Source organism: Littorina saxatilis, linkage group LG6 (genome assembly GCF_037325665.1).
Source record: "Littorina saxatilis isolate snail1 linkage group LG6, US_GU_Lsax_2.0, whole genome shotgun sequence".
Lineage (NCBI taxonomy): Eukaryota > Metazoa > Mollusca > Gastropoda > Littorinimorpha > Littorinidae > Littorina > Littorina saxatilis.
In genome coordinates this window covers 36565725-36581540 of record NC_090250.1, presented here as the reverse complement: position 1 = coordinate 36581540, position 15816 = coordinate 36565725, and the positions used below count along the sequence as shown (strand labels likewise).

Genomic DNA, 15816 nt, shown 5'->3' with positions numbered 1-15816 from the left:
GTGAGTACGATGTTGATATGCAGCAGTTACTCGAGCGACTTCAGGAACATGACGCTGTGCTGTCCGACTCGCAGGTAGAACACGCAGAACCAAAAGACAGGTAATTAATGAAAGAATACTATTCACAGTAGATGCAGTTTCAATCCAGAATCAAAATCCGCATTCATTTTCCTACAAAAACCATATAACATGTATTTAGCTAACTTAAATAGTTTGTGTGCTAGAATTTTTTTTTAAATTATTACCGTTCCAACCTCAAAATATCCTGGCACTGGGTATGCACTTAAATTAATTGTTTAATGGCAGCGAACGGGTAAACAAACAAATATATATGAAAATGAAATTATCCCAGAATTTAGTTGAGCAAGTGACTAAAGACTTTTTGAAAGGAAAGACATTTTAAGATACTGAAAAGTACAAGAAAAGAGTGAACAAAAAGAAATAATAATCAGAGGGAGGGATATGGAACAGCCAAAACTGAGACAAATACTTTTGTAATTTCTTTACAGTAAATACAAAATGTCCAGAGAATTAGCAATATATCTAACATTGACTAACTGTGTGACGATATCTTCTGCTATTGGTCTGTTTTGATAGTGATATCAAAATCTCGACCTCCGGTCTCGATTTTGATATCACTGTCTCAACAGACCATAGCAGAAGATATCATCACACAGTCCGTCAATATTGGGTACTGTAAATCAGTTTGCTTTAGTTCCATAATCAAAGACGAGTGAGGTCAAATCCAATCTTGTTTTTCCAGATCTTACAACAAAATCGCGGCCAGTCAGTCCTTCCAGTTTTGATTGCAAATGACATTTTTCGTTTTAAAACCGAAGCGATTACTGTCTTCCTTTACCTAAGTTTTTTTGATTGCCTTTCGTTAATGGTCGGTTAATGACCTGTTTTGGTCGATGCATTCTGTTTGCCTTTGTTTTTGTTTGTTTGATTGTTGTGTGTGTCGTGTGTGTGTGTGTGTGTGTGTGCGTGTGTGTGTATGTGTGCGTGTGTGTGTATGTGTGTGTGTGTGTGCGTGTGGGTGTATGTATGTATGTGTGTGTGTGTGTGTGCGTGCGTGCGTGCGCGTATGTGTGTGTTTGTGTGTGTCGGGGGGTGGGGGGAGGTCACGGTAGTGTAACGCACCTCCAGATGACTTGGTGTGGGCAAAGTCTACTGGCCAGAGAAAAAAGGACTCCCCTTCCAGGCTTTAAAAACAACTAGTCAGATACAGTCGAACCTGTCCACAATGACCACCACAGGGACCAACTGAAAGGCGTCCTTACAGACAGGTGGTCGTTTTTGAAAGGTAAATTTCATTTGAAAGAACCTCGTCGGGGTCACTTGGGACGGTCGTAATAGGCAGGTGGTCTTCATCGAGAGGTGGTCGCCGGACAGCTAGCTTCGACTGTGGACTGGGTGGCCGAGTGGTAACGCACTTGCGCTCGGAAGCGAGAGGTTGCGAGTTCGACCCTGGGTCAGGGCGTTAGCAATTGTCTCCCCCCTTTCCTAACCTAGGTGGTGGGTTCAAGTGCTAGTCTTTCGGATGAGACGAAAAACCGAGGTCCCTTCGTGTACACTACATTGGGGTGTGCACGTTAAAGATCCCACGATTGACAAAAGGGTCTTTCCTGGCAAAATTGTATAGGCATAGATAAAAATGTCCACCAAAATACCCGTGTGACTTGGAATAATAGGCCGTGAAAAGTAGGATATGCGCCGAAATGGCTGCGATCTGCTGGCCGATGTGAATGCGTGATGTATTGTGTAAAAAAACTTCCATCTCACACGGCATAAATAAATCCCTGCGCCTTGAATATGTGCGCGATATAAATTGCATAACAAAAAAAAATAAAAAATAAAAATTAACAAAAAATCCCTGCGCTTAGAACTGTACCCACGGAATACGCGCGATATAAGCCTCATATTGATTGATTGATTGATATCAGAAAGGCAGAACCGCCAAAGGTGAGAGACAAGACTACTGCGAGAAAGCTGTGAATACTAACCCGAGAAGAAGGGACTCATCTTCCAGACGGTGATGGGCCCCTCAGAGGCAAACTGACCCAGGGCCAGCTCCAAGAAGAAGAGAGGCAGACCAGCGATGAACAGCATGAGGATGTAGGGAAACAGGAACGTGGCTGTAACATTGTGATGGCAAACACAAAAATACAAAGACACAAATAAAGCAGAACATTACTTTTCGGTTAGTTTGTTTTAATACACTTTCAAAAAAAACCGTTCAAGTCCCACAGCAGTCTCCGCTCCCCCTCTCTCTCTTTCCTTTTTTTCTTTCTGTCTGTCCCTGCCTTTCTGTCTGTCTGTCTGTCTGTCTGTCTGTCTGTCTGTCTGTCTGTCTCTCTCTGTGTCTCTCTCTCTCTCTCTCTCTCTCTCTCTCTCTCTCTCTCTCTCTTGACCCCGCCCCAATCTACACGAAACTATGCAGACGAACTTCACTATCAGTCTTCAATATGTGCAAGCGATTCACAGCCATCCCACCACCATTCCCTGTCGGCTTCTCACTCACCCACCCGCCCCTTTCTCACACACAAGGACGCACGCACGCACGCACACACACGCACACGCACGCATGCACGCACGCACGCACACGCGCACGCTCGCACGCACGCACACACACACACACACACACACACCCGCACACACATACACGTACACACACAAACATACACACACACACACACACACACACACACGCGCGCGTGCGCTCGCACAATCACACACACAATCACACACATACACACCTCCACCATTTCTGTAGGCCAGGTAAGGGAATCGCCACACGTTACCCAGACCCACAGCGAAGCCAACGCAGGACAGCAAGAAGTCCAACTGACTTCCCCAGTTTCCTCTTTCAACCTGCAAGGTATTACAGAATACAGAATACATAATTTGTTTATTGCCCAAGGTTGGTGATTCGTTGTACATGTGACAATTGCGGTTTGGAAACATACACTCCAGCCAAGCACAACCAACACAAATCGACGTCAACAATTTAACAACATAATCAGTCTGTAACCTTTACAAGCGTAACACGCACTTAATGACATAGACAAAAGTACATTATGGAACCGTAACTGTCATACTTTTACATTCCACTTCTGCAATGTTCGTAAAATCAGACTGCAAAGATCTTTTTGTGGAAACTTATCAACTGAATTCGTGTTGCGTACTGCATTTTCACAGCGATCTGTGGGGGATATTTGTGTGAGAGAGAGAGAGAGAGAGAGAGAGAGAGAGAGAGAGAGAGAGAGAGAGAGAGAGAGAGAGAGAGAGACTGACTGACTATTAGGGTTTAACGTCCTCTTAGACCAAGTTGGCCTATATTGGGACAGGTATTGGTAATATGCTGAAGATATGGTGTGATACTTAACTTTGACTCGAACAAGCCCGCTGTGGCTGTCTTCTTCGACACACCAGCATTGGGTTTGTCTCGTCAAAGTATCGAAATACGATCATGATAATCAGAGACGAGAGATGATGCATGCGTGTCGTCGTGTTTTTTAAGCCCTGAGACTTTCACTGTGAACTTGGGATCTGTTTCGTGCGCATGTGTGCACACGGGGGTGTTCGGACACCTGAAGAGAGTCTACACAAAGTTGACTCCGAGAAATAAATCTCTCACCGAACGTGGGGTTCGAACTCACGCTGACAGCGACCAACTGAGCTACTTCCCCGCCCTAGAGAGAATTTCTGATGGTAAAATAGCGACATGGAAAAATTTTCAAGGCTGAACTGAATACCCAGTCGCTATCAATATTGTGAAACATAAAGCTCATCAGGTTATACTGTTGCAAGAGTTATTTACCCTCTGGCACAAATCCAATATCCTGTTTTATAGAATGTTTTGCGCACTTCTTGATAACACCCGTCATGACATTTTTATTTGTGTGCTGAAAAGAAATTCAGGATGTTTTCTCCTTAGCGGTTCATGTACAAACGTCATCCTGAACTCAGGTCAAAATGAGTTCGGCTCATTCTCTCCCTGACAGGATACCTTGAGTTTCCTTGTCTGGCAAGGAAACCAATTTTTTTTATTATTTATTTATTTATTTATTTTTTACATATTTAGAGCTTTTTGTAATGTATTATTGATATAAGCAGATTCGCGATCGTCGACAATGATTTTTCATGGTGTTTTGTAATCTTTAAATTACAAAGGAATTGATATGTAAGACAGTTTCAAGCGAGCTATTTTTCGCGGCTGTATTTACTGTGCAAACAACTCTAAATATGGCAAAAGTGTCACGTGATAATCAACCGTTTGGTTTCGGCGCTCACTGGAGCAGACGATTTTTTCTGTAACCAGTTGACAGTGATGAAACCATATATTACGGTCTCCTTCCGGCAGCAGTCCCAAAATTTCGACTTGTTTTGACCTTAGAACGATGTCTTTATCATAGCTGTGAAGAACAGAACGGAGATCACTGTCGAAGTCGGCCAATCTGCAATCATTTTCGTCTCGCGAACACTGAGTCTCAAATTTAGATCAGTACTCGCGAAAAACATATGGAAGATAACTTTGTATTCTTGTTTTGATAGATTCGCGTAGGACTGTAGCGTCCGGTCAGAGAGACAACTGGCAATAGCCGTGGAGCGATGCTTATCAGAATGGTACAAAACGTATCTTGCGACTAGTGTAAGAAAAGAAAGACAGAAAGAAAGAAAGAAAACGGAGAAAAAGAAAAAAACAAAAACAAAAACAAACAAAAACAATTAAACAAACAAACACACAAACACACTAACAGACAAACACACAAGTAGTCTTCAAAGTGAATTAATACCAATCAAAGCCAAGTTTTTTTCTTCTGGATAGTAACCAACCCAAACTATCAGCTCTAAACGAGTAAATATAATATTTCTAAGTTCGCAGCGAAATTGCTGAGGGCTTGGAACCGCGAACACACGCATGCATGAGATAACAAAAAAAAGTAAATTGCGAAGCTCCGTACTGTACACCGAATGTCCATGAGGGTAATCTCCCTCACAGGATTATATGATATCTTATCCGTATCCTCATGGTATTTAATTATTATCCTTATGATATCTTATCCTTATCCTCACAGTATCTAATTATTATCCTTATATCTAATCCGTATCCTCATGGTATTTAATTATTATCCTCATGATATCTTATCCTTATCCTCATGGTATCTAATTATTATCCTTATATCTTATCCGTATCCTCGTGGTATTTAATTATTATCCTTATGATATCTTATCCTTATCCTCATGGTATCTAATTATTATCCTTATATCTTATCCTTATCCTCATGGTATCTAATTATTATCCTTATATCTTATCCTTATCCTCATGGTATCTAATTGTTATCCTTATATCTTATCCGTATCCTCATGGTATCTAATTATTATCCTTATATCTTATCCTTATCCTCATGGTATCTAATTATTATCCTTATATCTTATCCGTATCCTCATGGTATCTAATTGTTATCCTTATATCTTATTAGGTATTCCAAAGTGATTTTCAAATTTTGAATAACCCATATGAAACTTAGTTAAACAAATAGAGTTTTTCATTCTGAGCACAGGAATACTTTTTTTTTAAGGTGGGCTGGAAAAAAACAATTATGATTTCTTTCCGTATTTTTGGACTCTGAAAATTTTTCGCACATCATTCTTCCGCACATTCAGACATACCTCAAGCACACAAATCAAATCACATGAGTCCAAAAATGAGTTTATAAATACTTTATATACTTTTCAGATTGATAATGCAAAATACATTGACAGGAAATACATCGTAATAGAGATACACAGCTACAAAAATGGCACAAAATAGCAAAATAAGCCCTCTGCTACTCCCAACAACTGGGCAAGAGCCCATTTTCTAACTCTTTCATCTCTAAATCATACAATGCATTTTCATTGTAATACATTTTATATGAAGAGCAGGATATGATATCTAAGCCTAATTTTTTTCAACTCCATCTGACAACTGGTTAATACGATATCTTTGATCAAAAATGCCATAAGTGCTGTTTTGTCAAGTCGAGAAAAATGGCGACTAAGTAGTCATTTTTGGTCTGCCACCATAACTTTCTTGCTTTAAAAGTTACAAAGCTGTTTTTGGTATCCATTTGTTCAGCATTAAAAGCTCTTAATACGTGATACACACTTGGTTTTCTACATGCTTAATGAAAACATAGCAATGTCTTGAAAAAACAGATATTTTGTACAAAACGTGAATTTTGGCTTCTTCAAAATGTTTTTATCTGGTTCAATGTTTAAGCTAATGCAAGTACCTTATACCAAAATGATCAGTTTTTAATGAACTGCCAGAACAGCAAACAAGACAATGAACGTCTTATCTTCCGTTGAGACCATAACTTTTTTTTATCTGAGGTTAAAAAAATAAAAAATAAAACATAATTTTTTTTGTTGTTCTAAATGAAAAAAGTATGTCTTGATTAGCTTACTCTGTCATGCTTGCAAGTTGACTTTGTAAAAGCTCAATTTTCTGCCTCAGTTTTGAAGATTATTGTTGCACAGCAACTTTTTCTGCCGTCAGTGATAAAGCTTCCTCTTTTGAAATGTTTAGTTCTTGCTCAAGAATATTTTTTTAGCATAAGATCTCCTTGGTGGGTAGCCTTGAAATTTGCACTTCTTCTGTAGAGTTTGGAGTTTCTCACTCCTGATAAGCTTTCCTTCACATTTCTGTTCTCTTGCTGTAGTTTCTTGACTAAAATTGGCATGCACTTGTTTGAGAAAAGTCCAGTTTTTTTTAGCATTAGTCAAATCAGCAAAGTCCTTAGTTTGCCAAGTGGTAGTCAGATTTGCACCACCTACAATATACTCCAAATGTTCAAGCTTTTTTTCTGCCTTTTCTTTCTCTTCCTGTAGTATTTTGTGGTATTCCAGCGTAACCATTGTAGCAGCTGAATGTTGAACTTGCAGACTGCTAATGCTGTGCTGGTTTTCTTCCCTACCCTCAAGTATTCCTGCTGGTTCAACTGTGCTGTGATGGACTAACTTCTCTTGCTCCTGGTTTGAGCTGCCCCGATTCTTGTTGGAAACACTTCTTCCTTGGCAACTGTTTGACTGCACACTAAATTCATGAACCAAAAACTTCTCAAGTTCTTCAGGGCGCCTATCTTTAACTTTGCTTAAGGTTTTGTACTGCATCATACTTTTCTCTTCAGACTTAACAATCTGTGATCTAGAACATTTCAATCCCCTCCCCTAACACATTCAACCATTCAGAAGCAAAATCATGTTTTACATGTTCTTTCTTTCTAATTTGTTCAAGTGCAATCACAATCTGGTTTGTCAGTCGGATACCTGTTCCTAAATTTTGAGAACATGAATGCACATTTGACCAGTCAATGCCAACATCATCAAGTTCTTTTTTTTATCATGTTCACATAAGAGGTCTCTTTCAATAATGCAGCATCAGCTGAAGAAACAGCAATGTTGTTGAAGGATTTTTCAGTCTTCTGGATCAGTGCCACTGCCTTCACACGTTCTGGATATGAAGAGTCACAAAGCAGCCGACAGAACCAAACAGATACCTGCACACAAACACATAATATAAACTGCTTACTTTTTTTTCTTAGCTACAGAGAGAGAGAGAGAGAGAGAGAGAGAGAGAGAGAGAGAGAGAGAGAGAGAGAGAGAGAGAGAGAGAGAGAGATGGATGGATGGATGGATGGATGGATTGTTTATCTAGCAAGGCAATAGCCCCATATGGAGGGGTGCGTGAAATGAAATAACAAGTCGCGTAAGGCGAAATTACTACATTTAGTCAAGCTGTGGAACTCACAGAATGAAACTGAACGTGGTCCGCCGCTAGTGCAAAAGGCAGTGAAAGTGACGAGCCTGTTTGGCGCGGTAGCGATTGCGCTGTGCTTCATAGCACGCTTTACTGTACCTCTCTTCGTTTTAACTTTCTGAGCGTGTTTTTAATCCAAACATATCATATCTATATGTTTTTGGAATCAGGAACCGACAAGGAATAAGATGAAATAGTTTTTAAAACGATTTCGGAAATTTAATTTTGATCATAATTTTTATATTTTTAATTTTCAGAGCTTGTTTTTAATCCAAATATAACATATGTATATGTTTCTGGAATCAGAAAATGACGAAAAATAAGATGAAATTGTTTTTGGATCGTTTAATAAAAAAATAATTTTAATTACAAGTTTCCGATTTTCAATGACCAAACTCACTCATTAGTTTTTAAGCCACCAAGCTGAAATGCAATACCAAACCCCGGCCTTCGTCGAAAATTGCTTTGCCAAAATGTCAATCAATTTAATTGAAAAATGAGGGTGTGACAGTGCCGCCTCAACTTTTACAAAAAGCCGGATATGACGTCATCAAAGGTATTTATCAAAAAAATGAAAAAAACGTCCGGGGATATCATACCCAGGAACTCTCATGTCAAATTTCATAAAGATCGGCCCAGTAGTTTAGTCTGAATCGCTCTACACACACACACAGACAGACAGACAGACACACACACACACACACACACTCATACACCACGACTCTCGTCTCGATTCCCCCCTCTATGTTAAAACATTTAGTCAAAACTTGACTAAATGTAAAAAGTATACATACAAATAGTATACATGCAGAACATCAAACGTGACAGACCATAAAATATCTCCATTAACATAATATAGCAGAACAATATGAATACATAGAATATGCACACAGAGAGAGAGAGAGAGAGAGAGAGAGAGAGAGAGAGAGAGAGAGAGAGAGAGAGAGAGAGAGAGAGAGAGAGAGATGGATGGATGGATGGATTGTTTATCTAGCAAGGCAATAGCCCCATATGAAGGAGTGCGTGAAATGAAATAAAAAGTATACATACAAATAGTATACATGCAGAACATCAAACGTGACAGACCATAAAATATCTCCATTAACATAATATAGCAGAACAATATGAATACATAGAATATGCACAGAGAGAGAGAGAGAGAGAGAGAGAGAGAGAGAGAGAGAGAGAGAGAGAGAGAGAGAGAGAGAGAGAGAGAGAGAGAGAGAGAGAGAGAGAGAGAATGTAAGTTGCAACACTTATTTAGAAAAATGAATGTCAACAGAAGCTAATACTAAACAGTGCCATCATATACTGAAGATAAAACTTTTTTTTCTCCCATATGAATGCTTACTTCACTGTATGGCCTTGCTCCCAGCAAATCAGTCCCCGGAGCTTAAGTTAAAGCTTGTTTGAACACCTGCCATCAAGTTAGTCAGGAACTGAAGAGGACTTGGTCTTCTCCCTCTGCCAGTCATTAAAAATGTCTCCTTCCGTTTCTGGAACCGATCATCTGAGATTGAGAAGGGAAAAGTTGGAGGGCATTAGCACAGTTAAGAATTACCATTTCAAGAAGTGAACACAAAATGATTGTATGGTGGTATGTGATGTTTTATGCTCAGATGACACAAAAACGTACTTGATGAAAATTAAGCCATTAAATTTGTGATGATTACACGAATTTATATGTCTCACCAACGCATACTCCAACACATACATACTCGAAGAAGGAAAGTTTAAAAAAAAATTAAAAAAAAATAGTGCATGAAAAGTTTAATGTCCATTGCAAGTCAACCACATTTTCAAGGAATTTTGTTACAACAGTGAAATAAAAAAAGAAGTGAACACAATAGTTAGAAAAGAAAACGGAATTATTTGACGTAAAAAAAGCGAAGTTGTTTGCACATCGTAAAATGTAAACAAGGAGATAAGGGAGATCACCCAGAAGACAACTATCGAGCACGCATGCAATAAAGCTAATTTCTAGTAATTCTCTTTGTTAATGATTCAAATCAATGAACAGATTGTTAAAATTGTGTTTCAAGACTTTATTCCTTGAGTCATAATGCTTTATTTTCCTCACTGTAAAAATACAGCGTGCCGAGAAGTTCACTACTCCCACCTTCACAAACACTGTACTTCGTCTGCTCACAGGCGGAAGGTATCGTCCAGACGACTACTATCACAGAAAGACTACAAGGTACGTCATTCACCTTCGAGTCTTCTGTGTTCTTGGAGTCGCTTCCTGGGGAAAAATATTGTTCAAGACGGTTTGCCTCTTCATACAGTCTGTGTAAGGTCAAATAAATACAGTTGAATGATTGTTTGAACTATATGCACCTTTAGTTTTCAGCTTCCGTTCGCTGCAGGTTGTCTTTAACCATCATTTGGACGAATCTTCGTTTGCGAGCCGCTAATATCCACCTTGCGTCAAATCATGCATCCGGCACCGAATATGCATACCACCGCTCATTGGTCTAAAACATATGTAAATATTGTGCAGCAAAGGGAGGCATTTTAGACCAATGAGCGGTGGTATGCATATTCGGTGCCGGATGCATGATTTGACGCAAGGTGGATATTAGCGGCTCGCAAACGAAGATTCGTCCAAATGATGGTTAAAAACAACCTGCGGCGAACGGAAGCTGAAAACCAAAGGTGCATATAGTTCAAACAATCATTCAACTGTATTTATTTGACCTTACACAGACTGTAGGAAGAGGCAAACCGTCTTGAACAATATTTTTCCCCAGGAAGCGACTCCAAGAACACAGAAGACTCGAAGGTGAGTGACGTACCTTGTGGTCTTTCTATGGAAGTAGTGGTCCAGTGAACGATACCTTCCGCCTGTGGTCTGCTATCAACTCGGTTCGTCAATCCCCGTGTTTTTTTAAATAAGCAAATATATCTCAAAGAATTGAAAGAGAACACATTGTAAGGCATATATGCTTACCTTCTAGACAATCTGGATCGAATGGTTCGTCAATATTTGGGTGCAAAATCGAACTTTCGCGACCGTGACGTGCCATCGCTTGATCTTCGTCAAACGCCGCCATTACACGGCGTACTCGACAACGAGAAAAACGGGTTGCCTCGTTTTCGGTCCTCGCGGAAGCAAGCCGTTGGTTGCATCAGTATGAAAATAGACCAAGTGAAAGTTCAAACTCCGACCTTGCCATTCGCATGCATAAAACCGGATATTGTTCGTTCTGAGATGGCAACATTTTCGAGCGAAGTTTTAAACTAGATAATATTACTCTTAAACGGAAGCCAATCAAAATAATATTGATATCGTCGGAAAGCTTAATCTTTCCTCTTTATGTCTTTAGTAGCGGGTTGTTGCTAATTTTAATGGCTTATCTCCGCGAGCGGAGTTTTCCCGGTTGGGGTCAAAACAACACAGCGAAAACTTCGTTCCGACGTCAGAAAAGCACAACTTTGCAACCATTTTCACACGCGTATTTCAAATGTTAGATTTTGAATCTAATACTTCATTTTTGTGTTAAAGTAACTATGAAGAATCAATTATCATCTTGGTGTATTTTTTTTTATTCATTTCATCTCATTCCGGCGAGTTTGAACAAGTTAAAAACCAGTGAAAAATCACACTCGGCGTCACTTTTCGCCACCCGCGAAGAGCACTTTGGAATACCTAATCTTATCCTTATCCTCATGGTATCTAATTATTATCCTTATCCTTATCCTCATGGTATCTAATTATTATCCTTATATCTTATCCGTATCCTCATGGTATCTAATTAATATCCTTTTATCTTATCCTTATCCTCATGGTATCTAATTATTATCCTTATATCTTATCCGTATCCTCATGGTATCTAATTATTATCCTTATATCTTATGCGTATCCTCATGGTATTTAATCATTATCCTTATGATATCTTATCCTTATCCTCATGGTATCTAATTATCATCCTTATATCTTATCCGTATCCTCATGGTATTTAATTATTATCCTTATGATATCTTATCGTTATCCTCATGGTATCTAATTATTATCCTTATATCTTATCCGTATCCTCATGGTATCTAACTATTATCCTTATATCTTATCCTTATCCTCATGGTATCTAATTATTTTCCTTATATCTTATCCGTATCCTCATGGTATCTAATTATTATCCTTATATCTTATCCGTATCCTCATGGTATTTAATTATTATCCTTATGATATCTTATCCTTATCCTCATGGTATCTAATTATTATCCTTATATCTTATCCGTATCCTCATGGTATTTAATTATTATCCTTATATCTTATCCGTATCCTCATGGTATTTAATTATTATCCTTATGATATCTTATCCTTATCCTCATGGTGTCTAATTATTATCCTTATATCTTATCCGTATCCTCATGGTATCTAATTATTATCCTTATATCTTATCCTTATCTTCATAGTATCTAATTATTATCCTTATATCTTATCCTTATCCTCATGGTATCTAATTATTATCCTTATATCTTATCCGTATCCTCATGGTATCTAATTATTATCCTTATATCTTATCCTTATCTTCATGGTATCTAATTATTATCCTTATATCTTATCCGTATCCTTGTTTCTAAACCTACACGTCCTTCCCGTCACCCACAGACGGACCAGATGACTCTGTAAACATCATCGTAAAACATTCCCTCTTCCCAAACTGGTTGCAAAGGCAATAAATTAAGGCTGTTGGGGTGGGGGATGGGGTGGGGTAGGGGGAGTGGGGGTGGAAGGGAATTGTAACTTTAAAACACAAGTGTAATACAAAAAGTGGTCACAATAAATTATTACTCGATGATCAACACTGACAAAGCAACAAGCCTTTTTATGGCTTGGCATGCACTCGAGTCATAAAGGTTTATTCTACCGCGAGTTTTTTTTTTCTTCTTCTTCTTCTAAAATGGCACTCTTCTGTGACTGTAAATAACTGTTTCGATGATTCTACAGCGGAAAAACACAGAGGTATTAAGCAATGGGCTAACTGCCGGTCGGTTTGTACCCCAATTTAACAACAACAACAACAACAACAACAACAACAACAACAACAACAACAACAACAACAACAACAACAAGCGAGCACCAATATCATGGGAAAGGAACATTTAAGGAGCGTGTTTTATTTTTTTTGGGGGGGGGGGGGAAGGGGGGGGGAATATTTCCGAGGAAAAAGAATGTGACAGATATTGGCTTCGATTGTTATGTAGGGTTATTGTGAATCGTGTGCCTTGTATATAGAGCTGAACCTGGGCGCGGCTTCTGACATATAACGAACTAGAGGAATACCCGGCTTCGCCGGGGTGAATCGCGAGACAGAGACAGACAGCGTGGCGGTTCACCACAATCACCTTTGAAGGCGAAATCCTGTCAAAAGGGATTGAGAATTTTAGAGCTTATTTCATAGCCCTATATTATCTGTTATGTCTTCTCAAATGCCAGAACATACAGACAGACAAAAGCCGCTAGACCCCATCACAAACAGAACTCTACAATCCACAGGTGTGCCCACACACACACACAAACACACACACACACACATAGAAGCCGTATATATATATGTATATCTATATCTATAAATATATGGAGATAGATGACAGTGTATTTTTCGCGTGGCTATAAATTGATTCGACCTTTTCACTTTTACAGTAAGGACAACTTACGGGTACATGCAAGGAAAGCCCACAACTTCTAAGGCGAACAACTCTGCAGAGTCTGCTGTGAAGGGCGACGGTAGTCTCCCTGTCACAATCGACCCCCTTTGAATGAACTTAAATCCCTCCCAGGTGGAATGGGAACAGCACAAAAATTATTCAGTGACCAAAACACCACAATCACCTCTGAAGGCGAAGTCCACTCAAACGGGATTGAGAATAACTGTTATGGCTTCTCGAAGGAAAGCCTGAACATACTGAGACATCAAAGCCGCTAGACCACATCACAAACAGAACTCTACAATCCACAGGTGTTGCCCACACACACACACAAACACACACACACACACAGAAGCCGTATATATATATATATATATATATATATGTATATCTATATCTATAAATATATAGAGATAGATGACAGTGTATTTTTCGCGTGGCTATAAATTGATTCGACCTTTTCACAGTAAGGACAACTTACGGGTGCAATCGTGACATTCTAAAAAGAGTAACGTAGTAACGGGAATATGGATTGACGCCACACGAAGGAAGGGAGATAAACGCTGAAAACACTAGAGAAGATAAGGAAGAGTTACTGGGAATGGATCCAGAGAAAAACAGAGAAAAACCAAAATCGGTTCAGCGCTGCGCGCTGAGAGCACGTGTTGAAATATCTCATCGATGAGGTTGTGTCCGGGGTGTAGCTGAATACGGTCTTCAAATTTGAAAAAGATCCACCGAGAACTTTGGCTTGGCATCGCGGACACACACACACACACACACACACACACACACACACACACACACATACACACATACACACACACACACACACACACACAAATACCCACACACACACACACACACACACACACAGAGACAGACAGACAGACACAAGTCGTATATATATATATAGATGTTTCGCTAGTTCACCTGCGAAATCTGTTCTTTATTTTAGGGCTATCCCACCAACAACGAACAACTTCACCGTCTCACTGATTTAATCTCAAACGGTCGCTCCTCTTTTAGTTTGTGACATAACTTCCACGGAGTAAATTCGGGACAATGCCAGAATAGAGATGAAAAACACACCTAACAGCAACAACAACAACAACAACAACAAAAACAACAACAACAACAACAACAACAACAACAACAACGGATTTTTTTTTAAATTGAGAAACTCACGCTTTCTTCCCCCATGCTAAAGACCGTAGACCATCAGCAGCACTCGATCAGAAAATGAAGTCCCGAAAAGGGTACGTGATCCCAAACCGCTTCTGCACAAACAATAATTCTCCACAGCTGCTTTGGTAAAGTGCATTCAAAACAAAGTGATGCTTGTTCCGAGTTAATTTGGATGTCGCGTCCCAACAGGTCACTAACCTATATGTGTGTGAGAGCACTAAAATGCTTGCTCCGCCGAATCTGCCGTCTTATATATGGGGGCTTTGTCCCTGCTTGTCACTGAGTAATAAAGGCGACAGCAACACCCCCACCATCGTTCCCAGCCCTTCCTATCCCCCGCCCTTCCCCTACCTTTCTGTCATGTTTACAAGGTTTGGCGAACTGTTCACTGAGTTTTGCAGGTAAGATCCGGACGAGGCCAAGGTCATAGGGACATAATGCTGTGTGTGTGTTTGAGTGTATGGGTGTGTGTGTGTGTGTGTGTGTGTGTGTGTGTGTGTGTGGGTGTGTATTTGTGTGTGTATGCTTTCTAATAACCAATCGGAAAGAAAATATATCTAAGACGACAGAAAACGTTTGTCCCGCTGCTTCTTTAGGTGAAGACACATATCATGACCATCCTCCTCCTCTCTGACCCCCTCCCTCCATCCCCCACACGTATCTATCCTTGGCACAAAGGGTCAAAAATCCAAAAAATGAGCCCTTAAAAAAATAAGGCCTTATTTTTGAAAATATGCCCATATTTTTGAAAATAAGCCCTTATTTCTAAAATAAGGCCTTATTTTCCATGATTAAGGCCTTAAATCTTTAAGCCCTTAACAAAATATGGGCATAAAAAAATAAGCCCTTATTTAAAAATAAGGCCTTACGAGAAATAAGGCCTTATTTCTGTAAGTCCTTAACAAAAATAAGGGCATACAAAAATAAGGGCATAAAAAAGATAAGGGCATAAAAAAATAAGGGCATAACAAAAATAAGGGCTTAAAAAAATAAGGCCTTATTTTTTTGACCAATCATGAAGCTGAATAGAAGTCGGCTGCGCCGCACATGCGCAGAGATCTCATAACATACATGGCGAATGGGTTCAGTGATCGTGATGAACTTTTGAGAAGAATTTGTGCTGAATTTGGAAATTGCGAGAGAATTGGGGTTTCCGATGAGGTGTATGC

The 15816-nt window shown here is 39.4% G+C and overlaps 1 protein-coding gene across 1 annotated transcript in view; it reads right to left on the bottom strand.

Moving 5' to 3' along the window:
- The window catches only part of LOC138967999 (sodium- and chloride-dependent glycine transporter 2-like), a 20578-nt gene extending 5628 nt beyond the window's left edge, over positions 1 to 14950 (bottom strand). Inside the window, exons 1-3 of the mRNA XM_070340560.1 lie at positions 14648 to 14950; positions 2760 to 2874; positions 2007 to 2138 (exon numbers count right to left, since the gene is read on the bottom strand). Of these exons, the coding sequence (XP_070196661.1) occupies positions 2007 to 2138; positions 2760 to 2874; positions 14648 to 14662 (262 nt within the window). The 5' untranslated portion in view covers positions 14663 to 14950. The remainder of the gene's footprint in view (positions 1 to 2006; positions 2139 to 2759; positions 2875 to 14647) is intronic.
- Between the last annotated feature and the right edge of the window lie 866 nt (positions 14951 to 15816).